Genomic DNA, 17319 nt, shown 5'->3' on the forward strand with positions numbered 1-17319 from the left:
TTAGATGTGTCCTTGATCCAACACAGCTGATTCAAATGGCTAAATTACCTCCTCAACATGTCTTGAAGTTCTGCAGAGGCCTGGTACTGAACTAATCATTTGGTTCAGGTGGGTTGGCCCAGAATGATATCTAAAACCTGAAGGACACCGGCCCTTGAGGCCTGGAGTTGGACACCCCTGACATAAGACAACCTAATTGGTTAATTTCTGTTAGATCTTAAAATTGCTGGTAAAATAAAATGACAACCTTTCGTCATCAAGTACACATCAAGAGATAAAGCAAATCCAAATGACTTAAATTTCTCACGTGCAACACATTCTGTTCTCCACTTAAATCACTGAGCTATGAGAGTTTCATTTGGATTTTTACCCAGAGCTAATAGGTGTGATAATACACGATTAATTAGACAAAAACAACAAAGCACCAGTTGCACAACATGAAGTTTAAGGAATGTTTTATTCAGAAATGTGTTTGACTGGTTTCTCCGTTCTGATAATGTTTCAGTATCAATTCTTATGTTTAAAATTCAAACTGAAAACAAAAAAAACAAACATACTTGCTTTGATCTACGTGCAGCATTCAATTGTGCGAAATGCGTACTGCATCACCTGAAAACCTTTATGCAGTAGCCACACATTTCATCTCTTGATTTTGAATATGTGGACTTTGAAATTTGTGGGTTATTATACAAAACTTAAAAAGGAAATTCAATCACATAACCACAAGCAGCAAGAAGGGTGACATTTCCAAGAGGCACTACAGTCTGAGTCAGGAAAATGTAAAAAGCAAACCTATTCAACTTTCCACTTAATTTTTATTTATTTCTTAAAAATTTGACTAATTCCAAGAAACCCAACAGCACTGTCCTGAATTAGCAACAACACATACTGGACTGGAAACTTCTCAGCAACGAAAAAAAAAAATCATTCAAACTGAAATGTACATTTTAAATGATTGCTATCCAGTGTTAACTGAAATTCGAACACATCATAGAACCCAGCTTTACTCCTTCTATTACATAATACTGCTCTTTGGGGTTATAAAAATAGTTTCGAAGCGTATATGCCTACTTGTGCTGAGAGATGACTCCTGCCGATCACACTGCTTTATTGCCATACAACACACAAAAGAAGAAAAAAAAAAAAACTCCATAACACTGAGTAACATCTTAAAAAAGCAACACAGCGCAACACAAAAAGAGAAGAGCCACACTAGATCACGTTAAAGGTGCAGATTGGGGCATAAATGGCACATTTGTTTGAATGAAGAGCAGACTCATTATGTGCAGTCGCTCGGTTAACCAGCTTCTACTTATTCATCTGATCAACATTTCAACTGCCCTCATTTTAGTCCATTTTCCACCAGAAGTACAACAGGAAGCAGAAAGGAACTATGAAATGGTTTGTTTAAAAGAACAAGGTTGACATACAGGAAATACTTTGTGTTCCTGTTAACTTAAGCACTCAGTGACCACTTTATTAGGAACCCATCTGCAGTATAAATCAGTCGAATACAAATGCCGTGTCTTTACGATGCTCACAATTATCAGCTTTGGCGTGATGTAAAAGATAAGAACGGCAGATTACCTTTAATAGGAGGCTTATGTTATAGAGTTACAATGGAAACCGTGTGTTGTGCAATAAAGGTACGTTCCTCCAATTACATTTTCACTTTTTCGGTAAAATTAAAAAGGTAATGGTATCCTGGACTGAGTTTTATTCTTTTCTTCTCTAATAACACTTGTAAACAGATGCAGTCCAACTGATGAAAACTGATGATGAGAAAAATACTGTCAAAATAACATAACATTGCAGAATAACAAAAGTAGATTTTAAAGCCAGACTGCACTGTATACCTAATAAAAAGGACACATTAACTGATATTATTCTTCTCCTTTAAGTATTTCCCAGAATGTCAACCTATTCCTTTAACTTCTCGTGTGGATTGTATATATTATATCTGCAAAAAATGATTCTTACACCCCAAAGATTATATATTAAAAAAAAGGTTTAAGACAACCTACATACAGGGTAATTTTGCTCATGTGCACCTTATTTTATGAAAAAAAAAGAGAAATGCTTTTGATCTTTTTATCATTCATCAATAAAATATCACTGAATTTAGAAACAGAGGACAAGTCACAACAAAAGCAACAGATCCAACACTTTAAAGCTGATACTATTCATCCCATTCATCACAAATACTATAAGGCTGATTCGACTCTGTTTAGGGCTCGACATTCCTTCAGTCCTGCAGGAGTATGCTACAACGCATACTACTCAGGCCAACCATTAGGCTTTATACTACCATCCACATTCCTTTTAAGCTAGAGTCAAATGTAGCAGCAGTGCCACTGGTCTCTGAACACTGCTTGGCTTTATGTTAATATATACATCTGAGAGCAGTGTCATCTATGCTGTGAGGAGTCTAGAAAATGAAAACACTTGTCACAAAGTTAAAAATGAAAATGATACAGCCAGCCAATTATTACACTGCAAGACCGACTCCAAAGTCCAAGCTGTGAGACTTGTGGCGGACTTTTGTTCGTCCCGGATGGTAGAGTGAATACCTGCAAAATACCGTAAGTCTCATGCTACTGTTTTATGGCTACTTTTTTTTATAGTCAAAGGCATTTATACTCGAAGTGCAATTAAAGCTGTAGGTACACTGAGGAGGATAGTACCGCTGCAGCTCCTAGGAAGACTAAGAGAGTCTGCTGATTTAAACTCAGACGATGGCACTGCCCTGTTAATGGAACGAATGGACGAAACCTCAGTTTATCAACCAAATGCTGAAAAAAAAAACCCAACAACAAACAAACACAGAAACAAACAAAAACAACAACAACAACAACAAAAACGGGATGAGGCAGAGTCCAACAAACCAACACAACTCGAAGCTTTATGGAATTGGGGCTGGAAAAGGAGCATCCAGTGTTTAAAACTGCTGGGGCTTCAATAAACCAGCCATTTCTCTCTTTTTCAGACATTCTCCAACATTATTACAGCCACACTAAAGAGTGTGAAATCAAAGAGAATCAAGAAATATACACAAACAAATCAATAGTAAACCACGATAGAGGGCAGCCACTTTCATTTACTGGATGAGTACTTAAAAAGTTTCCAACTAGACAGAGAGAAATCAAAGACAGATATACAAAAGAATAAAGTACAAAGGCAAGGCAATCTCACTTGTGGCTTCTTAAGTCTCTCAAAAATATTCACCTCACAGCCATTATCTACACTTTGCATTTGGCCATTTGTACACAGTGGTTCCAAATGCACCATTAACCTCTCAAGAAACTGTAGAAATTAGCTTATTTACAAGTCTGTACAACCACCCTGCAGAGCTCTTTCCATCTCCCAGAAGACCCAATCCACTAAAAGCGGGATACCTGAGTTTTCAATAGAATGCTTCAAACCCACTCGTCACGCTTCACTGCACGTTTCACAGGATCTTTCACACAGCCACATGCACACAATTAATTAAGCAAGTTATTTTCTCCATAAGGATGCCGACTGTAAACCTATGTGGGGAAAAAGCCACAAACACACCAAAATCAAAAACTTAAAGTCCTTCCAGAAAGACAGCTAATGTGCTCTTAAAATAAAACAGTTGAGAAGGAGGTATCGAGAAGGGGAATCTTACAGCAGGTGGCAGCTTACTGAGTGGCCACTGACTGTCTTGAATAGGAACCTCTGATGCTGTGCTAGCATATAAACAGACATTAAGTAGGCCAGGATTTGCTTCAGGCAAATGAGTGATGGAGACCTTCCTGGGAGACTTCATCCTGGCTGTGGAGGTCAGAGGAAAAGATCTGACTGCTGCCACCAGGGTGGAAAAGTAGAGCACAACTGGACTTGGCTCATCTCAGTGAGTGGGGGCTGCATGTGGCACAGAAAACCTGAAAAGAAATTGGTAAAGGTCAATATTTACAGGCCTCGAAAACATTACACAACAACAAATTGTAGATGGATTAAACAGAGCCTTTTAAGACTCCTCAGCTCTGCTTTTCTGGGCTTCAATAATACAGCCTCATAATTACCATGTGCTTGTACCATGCTCACTGATGCATGAAAAGTCTGATGCTACATGAAAAAGAATCAAGGTTATTGCAATTTCTTGCCCCTTCCTGAGCCTGGTTCTGTTGGCGGTCTCTTCCTGTTAAAAGGAAGTTTTTCCTTCCCACTTTTGCCAAAGTGCTTGCTTTATGCAGGGGTCATCTAATTGATGGGGTTTTCTCTGTATTATTGTAGGATCTTTACCTTAAAAGCACCTTTACCTTTAAAGCACCTTGAGGCAGTTGCTGTGGTGATTTGCCGGTATATAAATACAATTTAATTTAATTAAACTGTATCAGGCCACCACTTTTGCCAAGTCTGAAACACATTCACAGCTTCTAAATACAAGGTTCTCACATTATGAGCACTACTGACTTCGCCACAGTTGCACAAAAAACAAAACAAACAAACAAACAAAAGAAAACTTGCACGTTGGGGAGAGGGAACTATTTAATGTTACAGTGAATTAATATAGGAATGTGGAGCTCATGCCTCTTTGCAGGTCATTCACATAAAACAAAGAATGACTTAGCCTACCTTAACCCTTGATTAGTAGACATGAAGTGGACAAATATCATATGAACAGGTAAAACAGTCTCAGGTTATATCACTTGCATTGGTCTTTATCATGTTTCTTTAAAAATTCTATAATTTTTTTCCCCAAGCTATTTTTGTGTGTGAAACACAGCTGGCTAATGAGATTTGATAATTTAGCTTTTTATTATTTAAAAAAATAAATAAATAAATAAAAATGGCAGGTACTTAAGCTCATTGAATTGCCTGCCTCAATAGACTGTTTTTTGTACGTTTCTGGCTGTAAGTCAATCATACTCCAGTCAGTCTCAGACATACTACAGTTAAACGAAATCTTGTTTAAGCTAAAATCTTAAATCTAGACAGTGATCATTGTAAACACTTTACCAATCTGTTAAAGTGCAGACATCCTCATAGAGGAACGAGCATAGCTATAGACTCTCAGTAATATTTAGAAATGAGTGAAATCCTTTTAAAGTGCTGTCAACATTGTTTACTGTACATCAGTATGATCAGATGACTCCATGATCCCAACAGAAACTGCTGTCTCATGGAAAGCTTTGTATAAAATAGTGCTCTTGATGCATCAGTGCAAGTGACTACAACAATAAGTGTATTCAAAAAATGTACATATTTTCCAGCCAAATTGAATTAAAGCTTTTCCCTTTGTCATTGGAAACCAGTTGTTTTACAATTAAGCTGCCCCTCAGTCTTACATCCTGCCACACAGTCTGCTTTAATATGAAATCCATTCAGGAAGTAATTATGCAGATTCACAACAGATTAAAAAGTTCAAAGTTACTGGTGTGAACTTCACTTACCTCTGAAGTCTCTGCACTAGTTCAGCCACCAGGGAATCACAGATTCCTGGGTATTTTTCTTCTGCCTGAACAATGGCCTTTCGCAGCTCCTCTGCAGCTTCTGGCTTGCCATTACTTGTCTCGCCTTTCTGTTTCAACTGTAAAAGTGACAGCTTTTAGATGACATAATGTGAACTGCCTAATTATGAAGAAAACTGCAGTCTCTAACATAAAGCTGAACACAAACTTAAAGGTACACTATGTAGGATCTATCAGTTGTTGTTTGCCGACTGAAAAAACTGACAGAGTAGTGGTGGTTCAGCAAGCCAGAATGAATGAAAAGGGAGCAGCACAGGCAGGAAGTTTACTGCTTTAGTACTTAAAACATTAAATTCAACGGGGGAAAGGTTAGTTAGTTGTTTTTTTTAATTCACTGTTGTTCTGGTTAGAGGTAAAAATAAACACAGTCATTTGTGTACATAATCCTGCAGGAGGGTGCTTCACATTGTCTGGTGTCACCTTTCTGCTCTGTGTGTGGCCATAATCACAGATGCCTAGAGACAACCTGGGAATCTCAGTTTGGCTTACTTTCAAGGCTATTTTATAGCCGCGACAATCTGCTAGCGACCAAAGCAACCACAAGAAGGTTTTAGGTACAGCACCAAAATTCTTCTTTTCACACTAGTGCATGTGAGCTACCTCCAGCAACTACTCTCCAACTGGGTGGGAAATGCATATCTTTTTTTAATAACTCGTGCCAGATGGTCACCAGGCCTGTGCAACTGGGAACTTAGTTTCTCTCACCTTCTTCCTCTCTGCTCTGTAAGTGGGTGTCTGTTCAACTAAGATTAATTTCAACTGTTTACGGTATTTTTCAAGAGTCCTTCCTATGACATCCTGAACGCTGCTATAGGCTGAGGGCTCCACACTACAAAGGTTGAAGCCCAATATACACAACACAACATTAAGTCAGTCTTCCATTGTTAGTAAAATCCTGCTGGGTACACCTTAAGTCAGTGTGATGAGTTGAGTACCAATTACTCATCTATTCATCAATGATGAATATTTTAATATGGGATAAGAAAGCGATGCTCATACCTCTGAAAACACTGGAGAAAAGATTGTTGATAAGCTTTGTGACAAAGGCCTCTTTGGATTCTCCTCCACCTGGAAAAAATGAAATACTTTAATTTGAAAAAACAAATACGGACCTTGAATAAGGCCTTTTGAAAGAGACCATTCCTTACCCGATTCCTTTCCAACTCAGCAGGCTGTGCTGCTCCATTCTGGACCTTTTTCAAGTCCTTTTTCAAGTCCTTTTTCGGGTCTGTTTTCGGGTCTTTTCTTGGGTCATTTGTCAGGTCATTTGTCAGGTCATTTTTCAGGTCATTTTTCAAATCGTTTTCCAGATCCTTTTCCTTGATGGTGTTGAAAATCCATTTATCATTACTAGCATCATCGCCTCCAGATGCCTGGCCATCTTGTTCCCTACAATCAAGCAGGATTTTAGAAACATCAGTGGACTAGAGTTGATAGACTTTGCGCCCCCCAAACACTGAACTGAATAAGGTTGGTTTAGATAACATACTCATCAGATTCGGAGCCAGATTCATCCCGAGACTGTTCTGACTTCCACCTCTTGTATCGGTCAATCAGCTCCGTCAGATAGGTCGTCTTTTTGGCATGCCTTACAATGTACTTATGTTTTAACAACTCTTTGGCAGTTGGCCTCTATAGAGAAAACATAAAAAGAAAATTTTGAGCGATTAAGAGAGTGGATTTCCTCTTCCTCTTTTCATTTTCAAGCTCAAAAACACAACTCAAACTCAAAAAATGAACTTTTTCTTAAAACTTACAAAGCTAGCCTCCTTATTTAAACAGGCTTCAACAAATTCTTTAAGTGGTTTACTGTAGTTTCCTTCCAGTGTTGGCGGATTGTTCTTTGGGATGAGGAATAAAACTTTCATCGGATGAAGCTCAGAGTGGGGCGGCTCTCCTTTAGCCAGTTCTATTGCTGTTATTCCTAATGACCAGATGTCTGCCTAAAAAAAGAAAAACATTTGCATCCAAATGTCTGGTTTTTAAAATAACAGAACACAAACATTTTTAAAAACAAGCTCCGTGACATGACACTCACACTGACTGACTTAAGTAACGAGGGTGTATTTGAGGAAACTGTGCAAAAACAAGACTGTGACATAGCAGCTGAGTTCACAAGCCACACTGACTCATGTTGTGGTCATGACAAAAAAAAACATAAAATAATATTTTTCATTTTTTTCAAAATTACTCATCTTAAGCAATGCTGACAAAAAACAAACAAAGGTCAACAAAGCACTAAAATGAAAAACTAATTGGGAACAATTTTATATGAAATCGTATACCTTCATGACTAATTGTATAAACACTTAAAAATACAACAGCTTGGTGTTTTTAAGTTGGCTTTGTTTTTAAGCAAAATATTGATCTTGAATTAATTTTTTTTTTAAAAGAACACAAAGTTATGACAAAGATTTTACTGGGACAGCTGTTAAGTTGAAATGTGACCGTGATAACACACAATATAAGATAATGCTAACCTTTGAATCATAGGCCGATTGCTTTATGACTTCAGGTGCCATCCAGAAGGGCGTTCCAACAAATGTGTTTCTTTTTATCTGTGTATCTGTCAACTGGCCCGCTACTCCAAAGTCTGCAAGCTTCACATCACCCTGTTCTGACAGCAACACGTTGGCAGCTGAAACAGCAGTGAGAAGAAAAAAAAAAGCTAGTGAGATGCATCACATAATGTCAAAGACTCATTGGCAGACCCACACCTTTTAGTTACCACATGAACTAAAAAACACACTAGAGAAAAAATAAATAAATTCTGACACCATTTTCAACCACACCTGTAGAAATGTTAAATGAAATGGCCTCCTCCATCACCCATCCCTACTGTGAGGCAAATGTTATCTATGATGTTGTAGAAGTTGAATATTACAGGGCTGAACAGGATTTCAACTAAGTGTAAGATGTGGACAAATATTAGTGATATGGCTTGTGTGTAAATATAATTATGGCTCAACACTTAGACAAAAAAAAAAGACATAACAGATGCTGGAAGTTGTGAAATGCAAGCTTTTGTAAATAATTTCCTAGCAAAGAATGACACAAAAATACATTAAAGTCTCACTTCGATATTAGCAAGATGATAAAGGGCATGCTCTCTAAATATATTTTTTAAAACAAGGTGATATATGTACCGGACTGACCTTTGATATCTCTATGTATTTTCTTTTCAGAGTGCAGATACTCAAGACCTTTCAGGATTTCCCTCAGGATGGTGGCGATCTGTGTTTCATCGAGTGGACCCGGCTCCATCTAGGAGAATGGATAAACCCTTGACTCTGGCTGTTATTGTGACAACTGTCATAATGGCCTCACATATCAAACACTTTAAGTCTAGATTATCTTCAGATTGGCAATTCATAAAAACTTACCAAATCAAGGGCTGATCCTCCACCCAAATATTCCATAATAATCCATAATTTTGTACCCTGAAAAATAGACAATTCAGTTGGACAGTGTTTAAAGTTATGGTAGAGACAGAAAATAGTACTCATTCAGGTTTGTAATAACGGGAATAGTTGTGGGTACTAGTTATGGCATGGGGTGTTTTGTGGTGGGAAAAAAAAATCCTGTAATATAAGGGAATGATTACTAACCATTTTAATAACTGTTCCACTGCTGTATACTATATGCCACATCTTCAGAGGTGCAATTAGCAGAAGATAAATCAACCTTAGTTTTTTGTTTGTTTGTTAGTTTTTTTATAAGTGAGAGGCCTTTCAGCTCATACTGATATTAGTATTCTCACTGTTTGCTTTGTTTTGGGGGTTTTTAAAAATTAAATTTGGTGTGCATTTGCCCTTTCTACTGTTCAAGACTTCTAGGGAAGAACATCACACAGAATTAAATGTAAAAATTGGAATTGTGTCACTGAGATTCAAGATAACCTAGTTTTGGTTTATTGAACCACTATATAGATAGACCAAGATAATTAAAATTACACCCTAATTATGACACAAACTTTCCAATTTTATGATGCACAACTCACATTACAAGCATCACTTCACTACATTATCATCAGCGTAGCTGCTGGATTTTGAACATGGAAAGAAACAAATACGTTTTCTATCTCATAACAACCTGTGACGGTACGTCAGCTGTACAGTGAACAGTCAAATTATAACTACAGGATCCTGCGAATGTCATTTCATCTTGCTTACACTTACAAGTGCATGAAATCTGCATAATATTATACATCAGCAGATGTTTTCTCAGTTGCTGCTGCTGCTGCCTCACAGATAGAAAACAACACCCACCAACGCAGCCACACACCAATATCTGGACTTTCTTATATTTGAATTCAGAGGACGGTCATTTTTCTGACTTCTTCTCATTCTCATTTCTTTTTACTTTGCCATACACAAACTTCAGTGTCAGAAGCCCACTATTTTTTGTGGGGTTTTTTAAGCTTTTACTTATTAGCTTGCAGTTCACATCTACGCAGTACAACCACACCCATTATCAGATCAGTACTGTAAGGAGTGCCTTGGTTTATTACCAGTTCTTGTATCATTTCTAATACAGATGCAACAATCCAACCTTTTCCAGTTCTGATCCTATACAGAGACTCGATCTGGTATCAGATCGAGTACTGATCTGATACCAGTGTTAAATAAATAATCTGTGTTTCTCCCAGTGAGAAAGAGTCAGGGAATTAGTCTTTATGTGTATGGCAACACTTTCTTCCTAACTTTCTAAAGTAAAGGAAATAAACACCTTCAAGAGTATAAATTTTACAGGACTGGTATTTAGAAGCAAAATAATAAATGACATGGGACCAAAGTAACAAAATAAAAAAAATTAAAATATATATTAACATAAATTCATGTTTTACCTACTTTATTTGCGCTCATGTCATTTTAGCTCAGTGACAGAGTCAGTCATTAAAGTCACTAGTTTCCTTTCCTCTGACTGACTACTTCCTTTTACAGCTCCTCACATCACATATAAAATAAAAGCTTATGCTGCATGATCCACTTCTAGGAATAAGCACTTCACCTCCTGCTGTGCCAGACATTTGATTTTTGTTTCACGATATGTGCGAGTGAGAGAGAAAACGCATCGCTGTTACTTTTCAGTTCCGTCGATGCACCTGACTGCAGTTAAATTAAAAACATTTCTAAACTTAGAGATGAAGGCTGCCGGTGGAGCTAGACTGAAACACTTTAAACTGCTGTCAGCTTCTTCAAATCTTCTGCTAGCAAACAAACCACTGATGATGTGTAGCGTGTGATATGCAATCCAGTTTTTCAAGCCAGGTTCGCACTGATATTCAATCCTGACATTGGATTAGTGGATTTCTTATTCCTCGGTGGTTTTATAAAAGTGTAGTGGAGGTCTAATTAACACTGGTTATAAAACGATTAGAGTACCATTTTTGATGCAAGTTGCAACAGCTGAGTGTCAGATCCACTTCTGCTTCTCCTGCCCACTATGCTGATAAGCAGAGGTTAAAATGCTGACCAGACAACAATAACTAACTTCAAGTTGAGCTATAATAAGCCACACAAACACACAAGCACACATTATCCTTGCTTCTCCCTCCTAAACCTATGTACAACTTATCCGACTCAAAAAGGCAGACGTCCCTAAAACAACAAGAGGAGGACAGATTTCTTAGTATATATGGTACAGCATAAAGCAGGAGCTGCTGTTCGTCAGCTGCTGACTACCAGACCAGTAGACTGACTGAAATGAGAAGCTATCTGTTCCTTGAGATGCATGTGGGATCAATGATGGACGAAAGCAGATATGGTTTTTTTTCCCAAGCAAATAGCAGTACCAGACTAGAAACTCCATGCACACAACATACATATCGTATTTACATACTAGAAACACATTGGACTGAATTCTCTCCTTCAGCCAGTCACATAACTTGAGCTAATGGACCACTTCTCTTGTTTCTCATCTTAAGTACCACAGTAAATGCTCTGAGAGGCACTCAAAGGCCTATCACATTTACTGTGAAAATCTATTCTAGTTACAAAATAGCGTCTCAGTGATACTGTAAATACAGCTACTACAGTAGACCCACGCTTTTACTTTTTCCTTCTCTTTTTTAATCCGCAAATAAAACACCAACACCAAAGCTGAAGTTCAACAGTTTGACATTATAATCAAAAACTTATAAACTTTGCCGTAAACAGCCCACAGGGGATACACTACTGTAATCCCAGGCCAAGTCTAGTTATTCTATACTAATCTGCACCATTTCGCAGACAATACTTCCTCCATTGTCTATTTGCATTATTTATTTACCTAAATTGCCATCACTTGCTTACAAGAACACACTACAAACAAATCCATTATGTCAAGCTTCAGCTTTTACGAGTTCACGCAATGATATTCTTCCTGAGATTAAAGCTTACCTTGAGATAGGATCCAAAATACTTGGTGATGAAAGGACTGTCACACTGGCTGAGAACTGTGATTTCCTGTTGAATATCTTCTATTTCATCCTCCGCTTCCTCCAGATCAATAATTTTAATGGCCACAACTTTCTGAGTTCGATTGTCGATGCCTTTAAAGACTTCACCGAAAGAGCCTTTGCCTATCCTCTCCAACTTGGTGAAAAGCTCCTCTGGATCAGCTCTGAAATTCTGATTGACAGAGAAAAAGACATCGAGAGAGAAAAAAAGAAGGCATTTAAAGTAACATCAAACCTTGTCAGAAAATTTACAAGCTTCAGTTTAAAAAAAATAAATATCCATCCATCATCTTCTTATTCAATACATGGTCGCGGATGGGTTGGAGCCTATCCCAGCTGTCACTGGGCAAGAGGCAGGGTACACCCTGGACAGGTTGCCAGGGCTAACACAGAGACAAACACTCAGATTCACAGCAGAAGACCAGACCAGGTGCCACTCTTGTCAGCTAAAACCATGAAGATGAGGCTACAATTCTCACACGCTCACAAAAATTGGACAAGAGAAAATTGGAAAATGTTGCCTGGTCTGATGAGTCTTAACATCTGCTGTGATGTTCAGATGTTACGGTCAGAATGTGGTGTAAACAACATGAAAGCATGGCTCCAGCCTGCCTTGTATCAGTGATTCAGGCTCGTGGTGGTTATATAATGTGGAGGCCCTTGTCTTAGCATACTCCAGGGCCCTTAATACCAACTGAGCATTGTTTAAAAATCATAGCCTACCCATTAGCGTAACTAATCATGTCCATTCCTTTATGACCACAGTGTACCCATCTTCATATTGGTGCTTCCAGTAAGATAATTCACCATGGCACCAAGCTCAAATCATCTAAAACTGGTTTCTTGAACATAGCAATTCATTTACTCTACTGTGATGCTGTCATGTCAATATTGAGCAAAATCCCAGAGGAATGTCTCCAGCGGCTTGTCGAATCTATGCCTTGAAGTAATAAGGCAGTTCTGAAAGCAACATAGGTCCAAACTAGTACTGGCAAGGTACACTTAATAAAGTGACTTGTGAGCACACTTTACAATTAAACAGATCTGCAATAAAGGGGTACTCTGCTTGCTTAGCAGTACACTGTCAGAAGGTTCAGGGAATTGTTTCCACTGAAACAGCAGGAACAGAGACATCCTCTTCGTGTTTTCTTGTGTCAATTTAGAAGTTAAACACAACCTCCTTAATCCAGCACAGATCCAATGTAGACATCATCAACACTGTAAAGCACGTATCACCTTGTTGACAGGTTATATGACAAGCTTTCCATGTTAGAAAAAAGATTATAAGAGTTGGGTTTAGTAAAGTGAATTCTGATCAATAACAACATGCTTTGTTTGGCTGTGATACTAATTTAGAAGATTAGTTTAGCTTTTAAAACCCTGTCCACATGAAAAAGGTTCCCTCATCACCCACTCCTTTGTAGCTGACAGTTGGTCGATAGCAGACCTTCCATCCAGTTACAAGTCCATCAAAAGGATACTTCTTAACTTTTAAGCAACACAGTTGGAGTGCAAGATTAGTTGAAGTCACCCTTTTTTTTGTTTTAAAATCAGCTGTCACCACAACAAGCCTTTGAATTTCCTCTGACATTTCACAACTCTCTAATTTACATACTGTGATGACACACTATACATTGAATCCAGTCATCATCAAATCCTTTGTTACCAAAATACAAACATTAGATTTCCAACCTGGCCTTGACCTCTGAATGCAGATTAACTTTATCAAGTCAATTGGGTAATCTCATTACACTTGATAAAAGTCACTCTATATTGAATATTTTAAACTTATCAAGTCAAATTTGTGGCTCTGAGCTACACTTACATCAAAAGACAGCATAACACAGACCTGACAAAAGCTTAATGACCCTTGCACCACAAAGGCTAAGCATAAATTGAAGGACTACACCCTGAATTATTGACTGAGCTAAATGGCTTATTTCCCCATGGAGAACCAGGAAGGCAATAATGGTCTTCAAGCCAGGCAGTTCAATTTCCCTTCATATATGGCAATCATTAACCCAAACAGCCTGAGCAGAGCTTGGAGTGACTTACTTTTCATAGCAAAGATGGCACAGAATATTGAAAGAAAAAAAAAAAATCTCTCTCTAACTCAACGTAAATGCTACAAAGCTAAACTATAGCAAAAAAATATGTATACATTTTTACAGGAGCTTGAATTGTGTTTTTTTTTTAATGTTTAATTTACCAGATAGCTTTGGCATAGGTTGACACAATATATTGCTTGTCAGTTCCCTAGATACTAATTTCCTGTAAAAGTGCTAATGCAAAGTGGTCAAACCTTTTTGGAAGACGAGTTGAGAGCTGCAATCTGGCAAAGAATGAGGGTGCTGAATTTGATAGAAATGGAACTTTACAAACAAATAAATCAAAGCAGTGCAGAACAAAGCAGAGTAGAAACAACAACCAAAATACTATCATAACACTGCTGTGATCAGTCATCCAGGTGAAAATCATAACGTTGAGGCTGACCTCTGAAAAAACAATGTGGAAAAACAACAAAGGCACTGTGACCACAGACGACACATGGGAATGTACTTGCCATATCCACAGTCAGCAGGTTTACTCCAACAACTAAAGCTGCCCGAACCTCGCTCTAAAACCATGTGTTTAATGCTCTCCCAGCTGCTGAATACAACTGTGTAGTCTAGTGTCATCCACACACCACAGCGCCACACCCTCAGGGGCGAAGACTCAATGCCAGCCACCCAACTGCATGCAAAGCTATGGGCACATATCTGATGTTACCTTTTAACCTGTGTTGTCTGTGGACATGTAAATGATTAACCAATAATTCATAGAGCTGCACTGTGTGCAATCAGTTACCTGCAGACAATCATGCATGCCATGGGTATGCCAAGGAAGTTTCATTCTTACATGCACTGTAATGTGGCCTACTTTACTTAAGCAGGACGTGGCATGATAACCATAAAGTGGTTGGTGCGTTTGATAGATAAAGTTCTAAATTAACACAACTAATGTCCATAAAAGTTTAACATTAAATAGAGATAGTAATGAATTTATGAGCTGATTTTCAGGACATAACAAATCCACAATTATTCTCCTCTGATATTACACTGAAGATCGTAAGATTCTTAAGTGCTGACGGGTGTAAACAGGTGATCTACTTTTTTATAGCTAAATTAATAAATAATGCTGTATGGTTTTATATATTCAGTTATTGGGACAAGAAGGCTAGACATTCTCTAGCTTCAGCTTCAGATACACCAAGAGAATTAATTTCTCAAGTTTTCCGAATTTTAAAGAGACCTATTACTATTATTATTATTATTATTGCTCTTTTCCAAATCCACTAAATTTTCCAGCTTGTTTTTATTCTGAGATTCTCTTGTTGGAGCTCTGCGGGATTTCCAGTTCACATTACCGTGGCTCAGGGGGTTGGGAAGGGCACCTGTAACCGGAAGGTCGTCGGTTCGATCCCCGGCCTCTCTGTCCTGGTCGTTGTGTCCTTGGGCAAGACACTTTACCCTACCGCCTACTGGTGTTGGCCAGAGGGGCCGATGGCGCGATATGGCAGCCTCGCTTCTGTCAGTCTGCCCCAGGGCAGCTGTAGCTACAACCGTAGCTTGCCTCCACCAGGGTGTGAATGTGAGCGTGAATGAATAATGTCATTGTAAAGCGCTTTGGGTGCCTTGAAAAGCGCTATATAAATCCAATGCATTATTATTATTATTATTAATCGTTCTTTATGCTAAACTGTGCTTTGGTGTAGCCCCTCAGTTCATCCTTTTCCCACTACATTTAAGCCTTTTGAAACTTTACCCATGTTTAATATGAGCATTTATTTTAACAGTATACATGGTAAATAAATTGCATTTTGGACTGATGTCTGGATGGTCTGGAGTTTTATAATGTAATCTTTAACCTTGGATCTGATCTCGACTACAATAAATATTATATGATTTGACCGGCCAGATGAATAACAAAATCATTTTCGATAATGACACTGTTTTTTTTTCTCTTTCCGAAACTCATCTAGCTGGACTTTGGCAAATACGACAGGTGCATTTATTGGAAAGCAAAGGTTACCGTAACTCGGATGCATATTACTTTCGGTTATTTGGCAAACTTGAAAAAAAGAAGAAGAAGTGAAAATGCCAAGTGCCTAAGTTAGCTCGCAGCTGAATGTCAGATAAAAAAAACCAACAACAACACAAAATTTCAATTTACCTGAATCCCCGGCAGTCCGCTCTGAATTGGAGAGTGAGCCATGGCGTCAAGTCAGCAAAGATGACGCCTTTCCTCCTCTTTTCAGCTTTACTTATCAGAGGTATAACGTTTCTTTCCTAACAACCCGCTTGCTGTAACTGACAGAGCTCCAAACTCTGAAAGACGTGCTATCTTATTAAAAGACGACGTCTCCAAACCAAAATAAAGTCAGCTTCACTTGTCGGCTCCTACTTTGAACCGCCTGCCTGCTTTCTCCTGACTCGCCTTCCGCAGTTAACGTTAGCAGACGTTAGGTAGGCTAGCGACTTTAGCAGCTGGTTAACAAACAGTAGCAAAATAACTGCGTCGCAGCGTCCTCTCCGTGCGTGTTTGACAGTTTCCGGGTGAGAGTAATACAGGTGTGGCATAAAATAATCGCGCAGAGCGAATACATGCAAACTGCTATGGAGTTTGGTCGCTTGTTGTTCTATTCTCTCATCACTTTTCGCTCTTGCCCGGCGCCATCTTGGTTAATGTCATTTTCGTTTAGCGGAGGACCAATCAGCGCGAGGCACAGCAGATGCCGTCATTCGTAAACCAAAAAACGTCACAAGTTAGTACCTTTCACTTTTCTGCATGGAAATTTTTCTGAGGAAAAAACTTATGAGGAGTGCTAACAAAGATATATTTGATGTGCTTTTATTTTAGTCATGCCAAAACTGAAAAGCTCATGCTGTTCACAAGAAAATACCGTTAGAAACCAAAACTGCTGTCCTACACTTTATTTATGAGCTTAAACAATAGCGCCTCTTCTTATTCTCTTTCTTTTGGCTGCTCCCTTTAGAGGTCGCCACTGCGGATCATCTGCCTGCATGGTCCTCTGGCCTCTCTTCGTCCCCAGCCTGCTCAACCTGAGCTGCCCCCCGTCATATTCATACTGACAAAAGTGTCAATTCAGTCCAATTTTTTAAATTGATATTTAATTATCTTTTAAATTGAGTGTGTGAAAATCTTTACAAATAAGTGTCAGTCGTTAAAATTGGCAAAGAAATTTTATAAAAGTCTGCCTTTTTTTCTTTTCTTTTTAAATTACATTTATGTTATATTCTATTATGTTTTATGCATAAATATATACATTTAGGTCTCCTTTGATGTAGACCTTACAATGAGCTAAAATGCCCACCTGTTTGTAAA

The 17319-nt window shown here is 38.3% G+C and overlaps 1 protein-coding gene across 2 annotated transcripts; it reads right to left on the reverse strand.

Moving 5' to 3' along the window:
* Nucleotides 1–438: 438 nt before the first annotated feature.
* Nucleotides 439–16661, reverse strand: stk24a (serine/threonine kinase 24a (STE20 homolog, yeast)). Of its 2 annotated transcripts, none has more exons than XM_005452887.4 (11): nt 16147–16661; nt 11876–12106; nt 8879–8935; nt 8651–8759; nt 7976–8133; nt 7253–7438; nt 6985–7127; nt 6644–6884; nt 6495–6563; nt 5418–5554; nt 439–3905 (listed from the first exon to the last, which is right to left on the reverse strand). In XM_005452887.4, exons 1-11 carry the CDS (start codon nt 16186–16188, stop codon nt 3872–3874), a joined length of 1407 nt encoding a protein of 468 aa, XP_005452944.1. In that variant the 5' UTR covers nt 16189–16661; the 3' UTR covers nt 439–3871. The 2 variants fall into 2 exon arrangements, with proteins under 2 accessions (XP_005452944.1, XP_013128078.1); XM_013272624.3 differs by lacking the exon at nt 16147–16661 and adding an exon at nt 14498–14627.
* Between the last annotated feature and the right edge of the window lie 658 nt (nt 16662–17319).

Source organism: Oreochromis niloticus, linkage group LG16 (assembly GCF_001858045.2).
Source record: "Oreochromis niloticus isolate F11D_XX linkage group LG16, O_niloticus_UMD_NMBU, whole genome shotgun sequence".
Classification (NCBI taxonomy): domain Eukaryota; kingdom Metazoa; phylum Chordata; class Actinopteri; order Cichliformes; family Cichlidae; genus Oreochromis; species Oreochromis niloticus.

Excerpts from the sequence above, each read along its gene's own strand:
- stk24a (XM_005452887.4), bottom strand. The coding sequence starts at position 16,188 with ATGGCTCACTCTCCAATTCAGAGCGGACTGCCGGGGATTCAG. Across the intron at positions 8,936-11,875 it reads ATTTTGGATCCTATCTCAAG|GGTACAAAATTATGGATTAT; the intron begins GTAAGCTTTAAT and ends TCTATTTTTCAG. Across the intron at positions 5,555-6,494 it reads TTTCTCCAGTGTTTTCAGAG|TTGAAACAGAAAGGCGAGAC; the intron begins GTATGAGCATCG and ends TCACTTTTACAG.